The sequence below is a fragment of the Zophobas morio genome, unplaced genomic scaffold (assembly GCF_036711695.1).
Source record: "Zophobas morio isolate AGI-343-1 ecotype UQ-CSIRO unplaced genomic scaffold, CSIRO_AGI_Zmor_V1 ptg000006l, whole genome shotgun sequence".
NCBI lineage: Eukaryota > Metazoa > Arthropoda > Insecta > Coleoptera > Tenebrionidae > Zophobas > Zophobas morio.
The window spans coordinates 9,736,146-9,754,468 of record NW_026972111.1 but is presented as its reverse complement, the minus strand read 5'-3'; the positions used below and the strand labels follow the sequence as shown (position 1 = coordinate 9,754,468).

At 33.5% G+C, this 18,323-nt stretch overlaps 1 protein-coding gene across 4 annotated transcripts in view; it reads right to left on the bottom strand.

Annotated features, from left to right (window-relative positions):
• LOC135123548 (protein tweety) overlaps positions 1 to 18,323 on the bottom strand; it is a 179,274-nt gene that overhangs the window by 93,833 nt on the left and 67,118 nt on the right. For 3 of the 4 annotated variants that reach the window (XM_064048317.1, XM_064048321.1, XM_064048318.1), the window contains exon 3: positions 4,044 to 4,244. In XM_064048317.1, coding sequence (XP_063904387.1) covers positions 4,044 to 4,178 — 135 coding nt within the window. In that variant the 5' untranslated portion in view covers positions 4,179 to 4,244. Of the gene's footprint in view, positions 1 to 4,043; positions 4,245 to 9,808; positions 10,444 to 18,323 lie in introns of those variants that run through there. The other variant, XM_064048319.1, reaches the window with a different exon arrangement.

Here is an 18,323-nt window from a genome sequence, read left to right as displayed (position 1 = left end):
AATGTCATGTTAAAAATAAATTATCACGATTTTATGAAAGAATACATTAATTTGGGTCATATGCGTTTACTAGGTCCATTGACAGAGCATAGAATCGAAAGTGAACCCTATTACCTCTTGCCTCACCACGCGGTTTTCAAAAATGACGGGGTCACTGATAAGATTCGCGTAGTATTTGACGGCTCAGCCAAACCATCATTCGGAAAAAGCATAAATGCTTGTCTCAGTACAGGGCCAAAAGTACAAAACGACATTTCCGATTCAATAATTCGATCTAGGACGCATGAGGTCGCTTTTACTGCGGACATTTGTAACATGTATCATCAAATTTTATTTCAACCCGAAGACAGACGATACGAAAAAACTTTGTGGTGGGATGATCCCGTGCTTTACCAAGCACGTGTCACTTTAGCCAAACGGGCTTCGAATACAAATTTGCTGAATGATTTGACAACTAACCACATCAATTTTCATTTCATTCCGCCTTCCGCGCCACATATGGGGACTATCGGGGAAGCAATGGTCAAATCTACGAAAAGTCAGTTGAAGCGCGTTACTGGTATATTTTTATTTAATTTGCAAGAAATGCAGACGTTGCATATACAAGTCGAAACGTGTTTGAATTCGTACCCGTTAACCGCCATGTCCAAAGATCCAAATGACCTGACTCCTTTAATTCCCGGTCACTTCCTCGTTGGAACCCCTCTAACTGTTATTCCAGAGGATAACGTCACCACGGTCTCAACGAACCGGCTCTCCAGGTGGCAACAATTCAGCCGCACTCAGCAGCAATTTTGGAAACGGTGGACAGCAGAACATATGGGTCAACTTCATCATCGCCCAAAATGGACCAAGGCCAGCCGCAACAGCATAAGGTGGACTATTTGGTGGTCTTTAAGGAAGACCACACACCCCCGCTTATATGGACCACTGGGACGCGTTATTACTGTTCATCCCGGTCTACATGCCCCCATTCGCGTAGTGACAGTGAGAACCGCGCATGATGTGATTAACCTGCAAGTGACTAAGCTGTGTGTGCTTCCGACATAAACAAATGTGCAGTGTCTAAATTTACCCCTTTTTTTCTATATGTTCTGTACTCTATTTCATTGTCAATGTATGCACCTGTTATGTAGACACATATTATGTATTCCATATTTGCAATTGTTATACTTTGTCATGTTGAAAGTTAGTTCTTTCAAGGCGCCGGACCATGTTCGGGTTTCGGTTTTACCTACCAACCGCAACCCTTGTCAACAAGCGTCCCCAACTTTCTCTTTTACCTGGAATGTATCGCTTCCGATTTTAACAACTTTGTACATAGACTCCGAGCCGTCAACAACAAGTAAATACAGTGTTACACAGCACATGTTTGTGTTTCATTTATATCAATCTTTTTCGGTACGTATGTATGAATAACAATCATACATCCAACATTTTGAAATATCAATTTTAATGCTGGAGATAATTATTAGATATACAATTTGGACACTGTATAGTATGGGAATAAAAACAAAAAAAATATTCTTTTTAAGCCTACGTAATAAATATTGCACAATTTGCGACACATCAAACAGCGAAGCGATGGCTTATTTGCAGGAAAAAAGAAAAGATTTTTCACTCTTGAATAACTATGCTACAGTAAAATATTTATTTTTTAAACTTAATACCACAATCCCTTCTTCTGGACCTGTGGAACGGGTGTTTAGTAGCGGAAACCAAATTCTGACACCAAGAAGAAATAATGTAGGTGACAATACGTTCGAAATGTTGTTAATTAAAAAAAATCCATTAAACAATACATATAAAAAATACATAAACATGTTTTCAGTTATTTTATTCGTCAAAGCTTCAAAAAGTATATGTTTTCTTGTATCTGTATCTAGATATATTTCGAAAAAATCGAAAACAATCTGTATCTAGATACTTTTAAAAGATGTGTAATATTAATAATAACAGTACTCTATTCCCAATAAAATAAATTTCCCCATTCATTATTTTTTTTAGTCACCCTGTATAAGTAATTCTAAAAACAATGCATACATTGATAAACCACTAGTAGTTGTAATATTTTGTATATTTCAGAGAGGATTTATTGGACAAAATTTGTACCAATTTTTTTGGGAGGGAACGAACAAATTTTGATTAAAATTGAATAATTAAGAATTTTGTTATAAACACTGTGCCAGTGACTAAGATTCAATTTAATTGACACCACAATACCTCTGTTTATGTCTTTAAAACATTGCAACACCGATATTACTAATCGCATACGATTTTTGTGAACTCTAGCATCGCAAACAAAATAATTAAAATTGAAATAACGTGGCAAAATAGTTGGAATTTCAAACATAAAATATGGTTATAAAGTTTAAGAAGAGGCTAATCAGAGCAGGAACAAAATATATGGATGTTCTATTTAAAGAAACTATAAGTGTATGTTTATCAAAGAACCATTTTAGTCCAATTTTTTTTTATGGCCAAAGAAACCCTCTACTTACAAATTTTTACTTTTTTCTCGGGGACGTAGTTCTAAAAGAGCCAACAAAAATGCGTAGATTCTTTTATTATCTGTCACATCCGTTGTTTGGATTTCCTTGCTCCGTTTAGCTGTTTCTGTTTCTTTGTTTTTGCGTTTTTGTTTTCGTTTTGTTGTTTGAAAAAAAATCAGTTAATAACTAAAATAGTGTCGTTGGATTAATTCATGAAACTGCGGACTCGATCTAAGTGTTATATAAAAACATATAGGTTTGAATATCATTAACTAAGAGTAATAATTATGAATAACTTATTAACTTATCTCAAAATAAACGAAAAACAAAGTGAAACAACATAAATGGTTGTAAAAACAAGAAAAAGAAAATGGCATGGGTAACGGCAACTTTTCGTCAGAAGAGTTTGATGATTATATTATCAGCATTCTTAACTTAATATTGAATCAACGAAAGTCAACAAACGATAAGTGCACTTTCACAGAATATTTACCCAAAACCGGTAATTCTCAAATATTAACAAAATCTTGTTTTCACTTTCATGAAGCGACTTACATTATTGCTAGCGACACAATTACAAATTTAAATAGAGGTTGAGGTCCCAGCTGCGACACATTTGGTATCAATACTCCCATGGTGAAAAAACTAATAAAAATAATTTTAGTACCACTAGCTAATATATATTATATATTAATATATAGCTTCTTCAGAAACCGGTAAGATTTCAATAACTGACGACACCGCCGCGATTCTGTCATATAAAATACATTGCTTACGGGTTTTCTCTGGTCATTTATTTTTGTGGTCTTATTTAAAAAATTCAATATTTGAAAATTTGGATGAACTTCGACAGAAAATAAATGAAAAAAAAAACATATTGGAGTTAATAACACCTCACAATTGTTTCAAAATGTTTTAGTCGTATTGCTGCAAATACAGACGTTTTAATGACGATCAACAAGTAACTAAAGGGGTTTGTTTTTGAGCGCTCGTTATTTCTTATAATTAATGAGATATGGAGCTTAACGAGTTATCCTGTATATTCTACAAGCTATTAAAAATTTTGAAATCTGTTTTTCCAAGACAAAACATACGTAATTTAAACCCAAGCTGAACTATATTTTCCAAAAATAAAGATATTTGAATTCTTGTTTCTTATAACGTGATCGATGTTTTTTTTTTAATCAAGTTCCGGCAGCATTCTTTCAGTCGTGGGAAGATCCCGTGATTGTTTGGCAACCCATCTATCAGGTAAATAAATAAAACGTCAAAATTTATAAGTATGTAAACAAAAAATCAAAATTTTTCTTAGATTGCAGCCCATAAAAAACTAACCCAAGTATTCGAACATTTTTGTCCACTTTCATTCTCGAAATTCAGTCGGATTGATTCCATCTTCGGAAACACACTGTATGCAAACAAACATTTAAGATATTCCAAGCATACAAGAGCCAATGACACCGGTCCAAGTGCCCTCGACTTGAAGAGCTCATCCAACAATCTCGATTAAAACAATAACATAATAACAGCAAAAACACTCAAACCACTCACCTCTAAATAAACCGGAGACTGCGGGTCGAAAGAATTATTGACTTGGTGGAATGTGACATTCAAGTGAGGTAGCGAGTGCAGCAAACGCGCCAAGAACGGGATGCTGTACGCGTCCTCTCCTGGAGTGACGCCCATGCCAGCACTACGCCACTGCGTTCACGTCACACCATTATCACACAAAAGCCGGCACGCCGCGAGCCACTGCAAAAAAAATATAAAATCGTATTAGGCACAATCAACCAAACAGGAAAATGACTCTGTCGAGTCAACAAAGACGCGCAACAGCGTATTTGTCCTGCTCGATAAAGCAATTTTGGGGGCGAATTATGACATGGATTATGCAGGGAAAAAAGGCGAAGAGTCGGCACACCCAACTCCCAGCCGGGAAATGCGCCAATCCGTTGCGCCCGTAGGAATTCACTGGGGGTTTGTGGGGGTCAGAGGTTTGCATTTCGATGAATTTTGTATGTGTGTCGGATTAAGGACGAAGTTGGGTTTTGTTGCTCGTGGTGGGTTCGTCGTTGCGGTTGTTGATTTTATGCAGGTTGGACCGTGATTACTTGCAGCTGTGACAGGCGATAATTTCGAAAGATAGCTGTTTCTAAAATTAAGTGGGAGATCAGTCGTTTTTGCGCTGTTGACAAGACGGTAGTTCTTATTGTATGTTTTTAGTTCAAACATCGCGTAAATTGTAACTCTGGGGATTTTCTTGTCAAGTTCCGAGTTTCCATCCCGAATCGGTTGGACTTGCCATGACGTCACCCGCATACATGTTTGTATGTTTTGACATGTTTTATAAAAATTTAATTTTTTTATTTATTTTACGACCCTATAGCAGCTAAGGATGTGGAGATTTTTAACTCACATCAATTCGTCCCGTACTTGTGTACCAAATGCTATAGCATTTCGGATCAAAGCGAAAAAACCTTTTATGAAACATAAAAAGAAATACTGTGCAGCCCCCGGGACGCCAATTATTTCTCTCAACGTAAATGACATTAATTTGTCGTTATCGTTCTACAAGCGATTAATATAATGCGAAAGTTTTTAATCGCACAACTTGTCCAGTAGCATAAAAATGATAATGTATTCAAATTTATGCATAAATTTGCACTTGAAAAGCACTAAGGAAATTTCCAGTAAATTCACACAATATTTTTACGAGCGATGTTCATTTCTCGATTCGGAAACCATGCGTCTAAAAATTGTGAAAAAATTATGACTTTATTTAGCGTTTTTTAATTTCCCCAGAATCTAGCTAAAAAAATGATTAAAAAATATCAAACTTCAAAGTTGTTTTTTTTTGCGAAAACTTGGATGTCTAGGGGAAAAACTTCAAACAGATTCATACACCACAAATGTAGGAATATATTACTTTATGACAATTAAATCATTTTAATTCAGGATTTTTAAGATAACGTCATCAAATTCTCGGTGGGGATGAACGCCCAAATTTTGGTCATATACAAAATTTGACAACAGTCGGTTAAGTGGTTTCAAAGATAATATGTTTAATAAAAATAGACACAGACAACAGACGGAAACGAGGATCACTTTTTTCATACTCTAGAAGTCCTGAAACGTCGAGAAAACATGAAAGCAGCAGGTCGCCCGATGGACTCGATTACAATACTTCTATGAGCGGTAAGCAAAAATCATCGAAAATTATTTCGAAAATACTTCCCGCCTTTAATTCAAACGCATTATGTTACGAAAACACACTTTGTTATATTTGGTCTGGAGTGGAATGTGGGGAAATCGGGTGAACGGTCAAAAAATTATTCCGAATCAACATCTCAGCAAGGACACGTATGTCAATACCGACACGTGCAGTACAGATGCAATACTAATCATAAAAAATATAGACAATACCAGTCGGAGTGCACAAGAATTGGTCTTAGGTTATTTAGGTAGAACTTCCCTCGCCCCTGAAGTACAGTCCAACAAACCATTTCTTTAAAAATTATTAAAAAATTGTATTTTATTTTGTGATAACTCTATAAATAAAAAAAAAGGTGATAAGAGTGATAATATAAGGAAAAAAAGCTCTCCTATGAGGGAGTCGAACCTGCTTTCGATTTAGAAATCGAAAACGCTGGCCTCTAGTGGTATTGACATAGGATTCTCATGCCGCTTAAACTACTATACGAGGTACGATTTGAATTTTTTTGCGAAAATTTGGATACCTAGGTTAAAAATTCAAGGCGGATTCGTAAACCACAAGTATAGCAGTATGTGATTTTCTAAAATTCAATGGTATTTACTAAAAAAATTCTGAAGTGACATCACTAGATTGTTGGTGAGGATGGTCAAGACAACTTTTTGTTAGTATTTTACCGTTTACACAATATGTTTAACTTAGTTTACTCTCCGGAAATAAAAAATTTAGTGACGTTTATGCAACAACAATTGAAGCAAAAATTTTTACAATTAAAATGTTCAATCGGCATTGTGAAATATTCGGTGTAAAATTATAAATCATTTTACTTTGGTTGTCTAAACGTAACCTGAGCGGATTATTTTGCGCAACAATTTTTTTTTTTAGTATAGCAGAATAATATTAAGAAGGACGTTTGTTCTCAAAAGCATAAGTCAGAAATAAAAAAAAAATTATAATCAAATTAAAAATTGTACCACATTTTAGCCAGTTCTAATTTATTACTTCCCGAGCGTAGGCCAAGGAAGTATTGCAATCAAAGCCATCGGACAACTGGCTACTGTCATGTTTTCTTGAAGTATCATGATTTCTAGAATCCGAAAAAATAGGTCTTCCGTTTCCGTCTGCCCGGATTTTTATTAGACACATAATCTCCGAAATTACTGAACCGAATATTATCAAATTTTATATAAGTATTACGAATATTGTGTAGATCGTAAAACACTAACCAAAATTAAATCAATCATCCCCACCAAAAATACAATGACGTCATCTCGAAAATTTACAATAGTAAATGTTAAAAAATCAAAATTATATAACATTTTCCAATTTAACTTTGAAACTGGAAAATCGAATGCTCTGAAATCAATGTTTTAGGTTATTGCACGCATGGTAAATCGTTGATCAAAATTTTTTCGTCTATGATAATGACGTCATCTTACAATTTTGCTGAATAAATTTTCCTTAAATTTTATAGAATTACATACTCGTGTATGTGTGTTCTATGAATCCATGTCGGGTTTTTACCCTAGACGACCAGATTTTTGGGGAAAAATTCAAAATTGTATAACAATATTTTACAATTTAACTTTGAAATTGTGAAAGCGAACGCTTTGAAATCTTGCAGTAAATCGTTAACCAGAATTTGTTCTGCGTTTATGGCTTCCCAAAAAATTATGTCATCTTACAATTTCGCAGAGTAATTTTTCTTTAGATCTTATACAATAACATTCTCCTGCAAATGCGTTTTTTGTGAAAAAAAAATCAAAATTGTATATAATTTAACTTTGAAATTGTAAAAGCGAATGCTGTGAAATCTTAAAAATATTTTAAAGTTATTGGAAGCATGGTAAATTGTTAATTAAAATTTGTCTATTTCCGCCATCACCCGCAAGCAAGAAATCATTAAGTCAAGTCACAATTTTGCCAAATAAATGTTCTTCACATTTATGAGTGTTTACGCTTGACATCCAGTTTTTGAGAAAAAACCGAGTGTGCTTAATTAGTTAATTAATCATCGCTTCTACGTTGAAGCGACACAATTAATCAAATTTTGTTGTTAGTTAACCGCTAATGCTTGTAATCTGAACGTACTAATAGTCGAATTCATTCAAAGTATAAACATAAACAGTCGAAGTTAAGCATGTGCCTAGAAATTGAGAATATCTACATTTTTTTCTTGTTGTTCACATATATTTTATGGCTTGTACAAGATTAAGATCTTGGTATTTCGTCCCGCATATTGTTTAAACCTAACCAAAATTTGTTCTTCATCCTCACCAACAGTTTGATGTCGTCATTCAAAATTTTGCATGGCAAACGGTTATTAAATTGTGTAACATAAATTACCTGTATACAAGGTGTTCATTAATCTGCCCTTATTTGTTAATTTGTATTTAATTTAGATTTAAAAATATAATCAAAATTCTACAAAAAACTTTGAAAGTTTGTCTTAACTTAAAACTGTTGAATAAATTGTTCTGAAACTATCATTAATTTATCAGTCTGATAGATCGCTAATCAAAATGTGTCTTTTCAAAGACTCGAATATATGAATTTTTTGTTTCGAATATAATATTGCATAATCATAACAGAAAAATATTAACGATGGTAATTTTTTTTTTATGTACCGATACTGAGATAATGGATTAATACTACTGTTTCTTGAAAAAAAAAGTACTACTTGATCTGTCAGTCAAAAGACCCAATTCATATCAATGGTCACTTAGACAGTAATAAATTTTTGTTGGGAAAATAAAAAGAAATAAATTTGGGACAATCTTTTGTGCAATTTTTTATTCCTAATTTCTGATTAATTCAAAAAAATTGCTCTAAATTCTGTATTTATTATTTATATGTAAGTGCTTTTAAGACAAGAACTAAGAAAACCTAGGCACTATTCCCTCAGAAAAATTCTTGTCAGTTTTTGAAAAAAGAAAAACAAATAAAAGTTTACTATTTATGTTCGAAAGTACAACACTAATTACGCTGAAATTTTGCACACTCTTTATGGTTATCCCGAACATGGTAATCGTTAATGACAATTTATTAATTTATACATTCCAAAAAATAATGGCGTCTTCCCTAAGTTTTGCGAAACAAATTCAATTTCAAATGAGGAGAATACCATGCTTCTTTCTGTAAATGTGCCTGTTTTGACACTATTTTTTAGATTTGCTTAAACAGGATGTCTCATAGGAAAATAAAATATTATTTCATTGATTAAATCAGAATCAAATTGATATATCTGTTCTTGCTAACATGTTGATGATGTCATCACAAATTTTTACTAAGAAACATACGCATAACATACTTGTTTACCTGTAGTTTAATAATCATATTTTCTTAGAAGTTATAAGACGTATCATTAAAAATAAAATCTGCTGAATCAAATTCAGATACGAAGATCTGTCTAAACCTTAGGGATTTTTTTTGCGTTTCCCAAGAGAAAAGGTGAAAATGAAAAAAAAACATTGTGATTCAAATTGCTATGGATACAATGATATGAAACAAAATAATGTCGATTAAGAATTTTCGGGTTATTTTAACAATACTCTGGAAAAACTTCAGAAGGCATCAAGTTTCCAAGAAATCTGCATATTTTAGGGCTAAAATTTAAATCCACCACTCTGCTTCCTTATCAAAATATTTTCTTTTCTTTTAAAGGCGGATTTATAAAGAATTTTATATTCCTTCAACAAGAAGGAATAATTTCAGTAAATAAATAACGCCTCTGAATCACGCCCAATTTAGTCATATACACAATTCAATATTTAAATTTATTTGAGCAATGTATCAACAGATGGTGTAATATAGATCTTTCCAATTATAGCCAAAATATTTATAAAACTGTTCGATTAGTGTATTTATATACACTACAATGCAGGACTAGTTTTTCATTCAGTGGTTAATTTACGCTGATTATTAGTGACCGCAGAAACTGCGTATTGTACAATCTAATAACCACGGTTTTTTAGTTACGAGTGAAAAACTGATCCCAACTTGTTTTAAATTTGTTAAAAATATACGCCACCAAATATAAAATATTTTTATTTTAACAATTTCAAAAATTTCCGACTTTTTTAAAAATCCACAAAATTGTGCCTACCTAGTTTTCAACACCCACAATCTTCTTGTTGCAAATTATGATCCTATGTCACTCTGCTTCGCTTTCGCACCCGCCGTCATCAAACAACAATATGAAATTCTAATTTCATCTCAACCACCCATCACTGTCACTCCATCTTAACCCATAACATAATTAGTTTACACAACCCGGCATGAAATATGCATTCAATTCATTACCCGAACCTCCTCCACAAATTTACTCAGTAAAATCCAAATTATCCGAAATTTCCTTATTCCCGACACTTCGTTTATTTCTGGGACGTTTAAATCGCGACTCAAACCACACGGCAAGAGACGCCGAGAAGCCGTAAATCGCTGCGCCGAGCACGTACTTGGCGGAATCAATTTAAAAAGCCATTAGGGCAATTATAAGCCCCGATAAATCACCCGAAAACCGGCCAAAATTAAAAACGTTCACTGTTAAGGTCACCTACTTCCACACTATCTGTCATCTCGAGTTCGCTCTTATCACCGAGGAATTATCGTGGTCGACGTCACTTCGACAAACAAACCGGAAAATGATTCAAAATAGCTCGATGGATGCTACAGAAAGGGGATTTATTTTCGTACATCCTGTCCTTTAGGAACAAGGTTCGGTTCTCCCGGAGGCGACGGCGAATGAGCCGGGATGAAACAAGAGAGACGACAATTTGCGAAATGAGCGTCGAAAATAAACACGCAGATGGTAATAGCCCCGATGTATAAAAAACGCTGATAAATGAGGAGATAATGGTAATTAATTTCAGATAGGAGGACAGTATCAGAGCATCGGTTTTGTTGAAAAACAGTGTCATTAAAAGAGCAAAGAATTAAGCGAGTTGTATTTTTCGTAAAAAAACAAAGCTGATTAATCCACAGAATTGCCTAACCCGAATTTTTCTTTTTGTTTTTACTTCCCCAACGAGGGGTGGAATGGAAGCTCCGTAATAGGATCATTTTGAAGAATGTTTAATTCATGTTTACTTGGAGTTTCGCATTAATGAAAGCTTCCGGTTTCCGTCTGTCCGTCCGTTACAAATGTATTAGGCGGATCATTTCCGAAACGACCAAACTAATTACTTTAAAATTTTAAACGTACAATAAGATTGCAATACTATAAATAAAAACGCTGTTTCGAAAATCACTATAAAACCGAAGAACTCTATTTGGAAACAATTCTGCAGTTTTGTTGCAATAGAAATTGCGGTTTAAACACACATACCACAACGCAACTGGCATTAATTTGAAGGATTGGCGTTACAAGAAAAATATAAAAAAATTTGCAACCTCTAAAAAATCACCTAGATTTATAACCAATGATTCAAACCGACAGTTCTGGTGAACTGGCACTGATACGTTATTTACTTGAATCAATATATCGTCTTGATTTCTTTCCTCGTATTTCAAATGCACAAATGCTGTCGGGATTTCCTAGGCAAACATTAAGTTCGGCCAATAAGGAAAAAGCTGCCCGTATTTATTCAGTTAAAAAACGCTCGTATACCTAAACATGAGACAATCAATTCTAGTGTAGAATTATAGGAGTAATTTTTCCTTGCGTCTTCTGGGGCTCATTTCATGTTATTTATCTAGCGGAACATGAAAATAACCTCTATTAAATGTATAAAAGTTTTGACATTTTTCACTTGTAACCGACCGACTTGGAAAAATGTAAGAAATTAATGACCACGTATTGTTAATTCAACCGTGTAAACATGGCTTAGTGACTTTTTAGCCCCTGTCACCGCTGCCATCCATTAAACATTAAATGATCAATACCTGTTGTCCCTGATCGTTGTATTATCATAAATGTACAATTTGAAGTAAACAGACAGGAAAGGTATTTTTAGTTTTATATTCTAGTTCCATGAATGTTAAAAAGTTTTCGTTAATTTTTAATTTTTAATCCAACACAAAAATTTTATCTGCACTTTTGACGTTTCGACACGTTTTCTGACACCAATATGCTAGTGTTACCAACAGTATCAAAGTTTTATGTATATTACCAATTTAAATACACTTACACTTATATATTTGTTCAAGACATTTCTTATCACAGTAACAAAAGATTTAGTACTTACATTATTGTTCATCGCTAGTTCAAATTAAAGCTAATGATGTCTATTACTCAGGTTCTGGAAAAACACCGCTAGTGTGATTTTCAAATCACACAAAATTAATTTTAATTATACTCTTACACTTGTGATTTATAAATCCGCCTTGAGTTTCGGCCCGAACTAGCCAAATTCATGACACTTTCTTTTTTCTTACACTGTTACTGTACTATATATATTTTTATGTACAGAGGTTATCACAAATAAAATCCCAAAAAACTGATTTTATAATTTTTCAAAGAGAGATTTGTCAGATTGAACTTCATAGGAAAGAGAAGTTCTGTCTACATAAACTTGGACCAATTTTTTACCTCAACAACTCATTCGCTGCACGAAAAAACTAACAAATTTTGGTTAAGCGAACAATGAAAGGTCATCAATTCATGTGCTTGTCATGAAAATGAAACAAATTAATTCTAAATTCAATGAATTAATCTCATTGTTTGAAGGAATTACAATATGGTTTTGTTATTAACATAGACAAATACACTGTTAAAATAAAAAACTTTATTTTCATTGTTAGTTACTAGTTCGACGCAAAAATATGTACTATAACAGGGTCACTTTTGCAACAAGCGAACGTATTGGATATATTTTCTAGACGTTTCACAACCCCTAGAATGCGAAAAAGTAGGTCTTGCGATTGTGTCTGTCTGTGGCGATTTCTATTAAACATATAATCTCCGAAAGTACTGGACAGATTGTTGTCAAATTATGATCGTTTCGAGCCTCATGGTCCAAAATTTGTTTAATCATCTCCACAAACACTTTGATTTTTTTGGTAAACGTAATTTAAATTTTATAAAACTCCTGAAATTGCGGTTTATGAATCCGCCTTGAGTTTTTCTGCTAGGTATTCAAAAATCTAAACTGCATTAACACATTTTATACCAGTCCAAGGGCACTGACGTGTGGTGAACTCTGTGGTCGTGCCGTAAAAATGTTGAATTATTAACGCGAAGGTCGTTAGTCCGATTGACCCATGGATTACAATTTTTTACAGTGTGACTTGTATTATCTATATTTTTATTTGCTGAGCGTAAAGTAGAGAACGAAAAAATAGGTCTCCCGTTTCCGCCTGTCTGTCTGTCTGATTGTTGTCAAATTTTGTACGTGTATTAGGAATATTGTGTAAATGGTAAAACGCTAACCAAAATTTAATAATCATGCCCACCAACAACAGGATGACGTCATCACCAAAATTTACTTTAGTAAATATTATTTAAATCTTACAAAATAACATGTGGTTTATGAATGCGTGTCGAGTTTTTATCCTAAACATCCAGATTTTGAAAAAAAAAATCAAAATTTTATAACATTTAACAATTTAGCTTTGAATCTGCAAAACTGAATGCTCTAAAAATATGCAAGCGTTTTAAAGTTATCGTAAGTATGGTAAATCATTAATCAAAATGTTTTCGTTCATGCCCCCCTAAAAAATGATGACGTCATCTTACAATTCTGTTGAATGTTTTTAAATTTTATAAAACAACATGCTTTAGCATATGTGATTTTTGGGAAAAAAAATCTAAATTTTAAACAATATTTACACCAATCAAATTCCATTTTCTTTTAACTGCTGACGCTTGCAATCTTAACATACTAATAATTGAATTCTTTCGAAGTGTAAGCATAAACAGACGACTTTAAGCATGTACTGAAAAACTGAGAATATCTACATTTTTTCACGTTGGTTATTTGCTTGAAAGTATTTCATATTGTTCACGCTCTGGAGGTGTTCATTACGCCACTGGTTTTTATTTTATAGAGGTTAGCACAAAACGAAAATCGCGTAATCAAATTTTATAATTTTTTAAACAAGCAGAATTTGCCGGACTATACTTTAAGAGCGAAAGAAGTTCTTTCGAAATATCCTTCGCCCAATTTTTTATTATTAGTAATGCACGTATGCTGCACTTGTTGGAATTGACATGCGTGTTTGATCGGAACATTTTTCAATGGGAAAACACTAGAAATAGGCACAGCCTTGCGCTTTAGTCATATTTTTGGTTTAATTTTTTAAGCGTTCACCCGATTTTCCCGCACTCCGCGCCAAACCAAATATAAACAAATTAACAGAGTGTGTCTTCGTCATATAATGCGTTCGAATCACAGGCAGTAGCGGAGTATTGGTGATTTTCCAAACCATAAGCTATTTTTGTTTAACGTACCACAAATAGAATTTTACAAAATCAAATTTTATAATTTTTCAAAAAAGAGGGATTTGTTGGACTCTATTTCAGGACCGAGGAAACTGCTGTCCTTTTTTTTTAAGATGTAGAAACAGACTACTACAAGAGAGGAATATATCAACATGTTCCATACAACTCTGAAGTACCATGCTTTATGTAACATTGTGCATAATCACATTAACAAACTATCTACACTACAAAAAGATTGATGTTTGTTTACAAAAATATAGGAGTAGTAAATAAATCTTTATTGGAAAATACATTAAGAAATGAATCTAACATTTCTTAGGCTTTTGTAGTCTTGGTAATCTTTTACTTTTCATTATGATTCATCTAACTTCTTCAAAACTCCCTCTCATATTTATTTCCAAATCGATATTTCCTTATCTAAATTTTCCATTTTAAACATGTTTTAAGTTTTAGGTTGTGAAAAGAAGTCAACACATATTGAAACAAGAAGGCAAAAAGTAAGCCCGCCCACCCGCCCTATCTCAATTGCGACGATTTTTTTTATTCGCCGTGAACCAAGGGAGCGGAGCTTAACTGCAAAATACTTATTTCTTTACAAAAAATTAAAAACACGTTTTTGAGTATCGTGTTGTTCAAAGAATACTGCGTATATTAAGAAAAAGAAAAACCAAACTATAAACTCCGCCCACCCACCCCATCTCAATTGTGATTATTTTTTTCTATTCTTAGAAACTTGAAACACGTTTAAAGTGTTAATTTTTTGTAGAAATCAACTTAAATCCTCCACGTTTCTTCTACAACCCCTTTAAATACGGCAAAAGTTGAACATTAAAGTTACTATCAACGGCAACTTGGCAACGGAGTTTATAAATGACAATTTTCAGCTCTTAAAACAACGTCAGCGAGAACAGCAAGTTTATAAATTCCACTGACAACTTATGCAACGTTTTCGATAATTTCAAAAATTTTAGGTAGAAATCTTATGTTTGTCAAATTCTATGAGTTCTGAAGTATAATTCGACTTGTTTTGACAATTGTGATCGTCATGACGCACTTGCGATATGCAGAATCGACTTGCGAAAAGGGGAGTTGCTTTTCAAATTTTTTCGTGTTTTCTAGAGTTTCAGGCACCCCACGGGCTCGAAAATACAACAGAACCCATCAATTGTTAACTAGAAACTTTATTTTGTTGAATTTTGTAATCTTGTTTTGTCGAATTTTATAAGTTCTGAAGTATATTTGTACTTGTTTTGACAATACCGATCGTCATGATACACTTGCAATATGCAAAAACGACTTATTTTCGTAAACGTTCTACTAAGGACACGTGTAGCAATTTGGACAGATGGAAAGTAATACTAACAATGACAGTACTATATTCCCAAAATTTCTGGAAAAATGGGTGATCCACTCTTGGCTTAATCAGTGACTATACACATCGAAATATCAAAGAAAACATCCAGGACTAGATTTTACATTGACATAAACGCATTTTTCCAAGAAACCATAAACTCAGGACAGGAAGCGGAGACGCCCGACGATCACAAATTTACGACTATTTGTGCTTGCCTGATAACTTGCCTAATTTATCGAATGCAATAAAATAATTCTTAGCATTTTGTAAATAAAGATAAAAAGAGTTGTTCTTAATAAAAAAAAATGTTCCAAGGTTATTCACACCCCCTGAAGTACAGTCAAATAATTTAAGAAGGTAAACCAGTCACAGTGTAAGAAAAAAAATGCATATATCAGAGATTGAACCCTGGACCCTCCAGATGCCAAAGCTAATGCACTCGCTACTGCGTCATACCCCTTGTTTCGTAAATAAAATGAAGGCAAATTCATAAACCACAAATACAAAAGTATGTTATCTGAAAAAAAATTATACGGTAAATACTAAAGAAAATTATGAAATGATATCATCAAATGGTTGGTGGAGATGATTGATTTTGGTTAGCGTTTACTGACTAATAAAATTTGACAACAATTGATGCGGTAGTTTCGGAGATAATCTGTCTAACAAAAATCGACACAGACGGCAGTGTAGTGTCAAACTTCTAAATTTTAAGTATCTTTACGTATTACTACTTTATGGATTTTATATTGAGATCAGCGCAACCTTTCACATACATAAATTCTTGGATTGAAAAGGGCATTTGCTGAATCTTGAGTAATTTATAATTATTTTATCCAAAGATTGAAACTTGAAGAATTTTTTTATATTTTCTTAAAACGGAGTCATTCTGTTTACTCCAGTTCATTTTTTTGAAACGATAAATAGAATCTGCCTTGAAAATTTTTTAAATTATAGTTTCTAAATTTACGGTAATTTCATTTTTTTAGTCAAAATTGACATATTTTAAATTTTCTACCTCTTGAAGACAGAAATTGCAAAAAAATAAATAAATGCAAATTGTAGGTAAGTCTAGAAGCGCACATTTCATCAATATCTCATTAGTCATTACTTATTACTTCCCGAGCATACGCTAAGTATAGTAATAGAATCCACCTGGCGAATTTTAATTCATTGTATGTGATCTGAATGAAATCTTGATCTCATACTGACGAACAGAAATAAAATCGTTAAAATGAGCACAGGGTAGGCGGGGCTAGTACTTGCTAAGATAAGACTAATTTTGGCAAATAACACCCTCTAAAAAAATAGAGGGCCGATGAGCTGAACTATCACTTGCCAAGATAAGACTAAACAATATTTAGAGGAGTCACTGGAATGAAGAGGTGCTGGGTGGGTGGGACACTCCTTGCTTAGAAAAAGACTCTGTAAGAAAAAGATAAACTTAGCTCCGCCCACCCACCCGTGCTTTTTTTTTTCTGACACAAAAAATGCATTTTTATAGCAGATAGTGTAACAAAAAAAACTACGATTAGCGTTCTTTTGCCTCTTTTAAATAGCCCATGTTACATTAGTTTCTTGCCACTTTACAGAAGAACATATAATTAACTCCGCCCACTTACCCCGCCTTCTTTTTGGTGATTCAATGTATCTGAATGAAAGGTGGATTTTATACTGATGAGGGCGGGTGGGTGGAGCCATCATTTATCAAAATAAGACTGAACAATATTTAGAGTAGTAACCGGAATGAAGAGGGGGTGGGTGGGCGGGGCTATTGCTTGCTTATAAAAGACTGTAAGAAGTCAAAGTTAGTACCTGCCAAGATAAGACTGATTCTGGCAAATGAGATACCTGCAAGAAAATTCAGGGCTAGTGGGCGGAGTTAGTCCCTGCTAAAATAAGATCGATTTTGGCAAATGATATACCCGCTAAGAATATAGAGGGCGGGTCAGCGGGGCTAGTACCTGCTAAAATAAGACCGCTTTTGGCAAATGACGTATCCTCTAAGAAATTTAATTAAATTATTGTAAGAAAAGACGCTAGAGGTTTCAAAGCATTTTCAAATTCGTTCCAAACAGGAATACCTGGAACCTCAAGATTGTTTTAAATTTTTCAAAAAAAAAACGGGTTCTCAAAATTAACTGAAAAACAGGTCAGATCAGAATTTTCCAAAAATAAAACACCAAAGTCCCCAAAAATTGTTTTAAATAATAATTGACAAAAAAAAAATCCACGGGCTCCCAAAATAATACACCATTGGTCTCCGAGTCGCCCGAATTAAAAAAAAACACTGCGGCAATCAAGACTTTTTCAAATTCCTAAAAAATCACGCTCAAAAGATTTTTTCAAGTTCATCCAGCAACAAAACACCAGATTTCTTTAAATTGGTCCGAAAATAAAACACCTAAAATAAAAATTAACTGCGAACATTTTAAACGTTTTGTAAAGGCTTTGAATTGTCACAAATTGAGGTTAAACTAATTAAACGTCTTTCACATCTTTTGTTTCCAGAGTCTCCTCTTACATTCAGTTCAACTATGAACTGACAACTGACAAACTAGCATTTCTGCCAATAATTCAGAATTGCCAACACAAAAATTTGCTTCGATAATTAATTTTCATAAGCATCAAGCGACTATTAATGTTTGCGATTTTTTTTGTCAGCCTGGTACCATATTTAAATGTAAGAATTGACAAATCAAACATTTGTTTCAATCATAAATAATCACCCGGTATTTTAACAAGAACACGTTTCATTAAAGAAGTTCTAGTAGGAGTGACAATTTTTATATAAATCCTAATTGTTTCAGATAACGGGGGTTCAAGTGGGAACAAGTAATCAAGTATTTTTTTTTATACACGAAAACAATGAAAAACGCACACTGT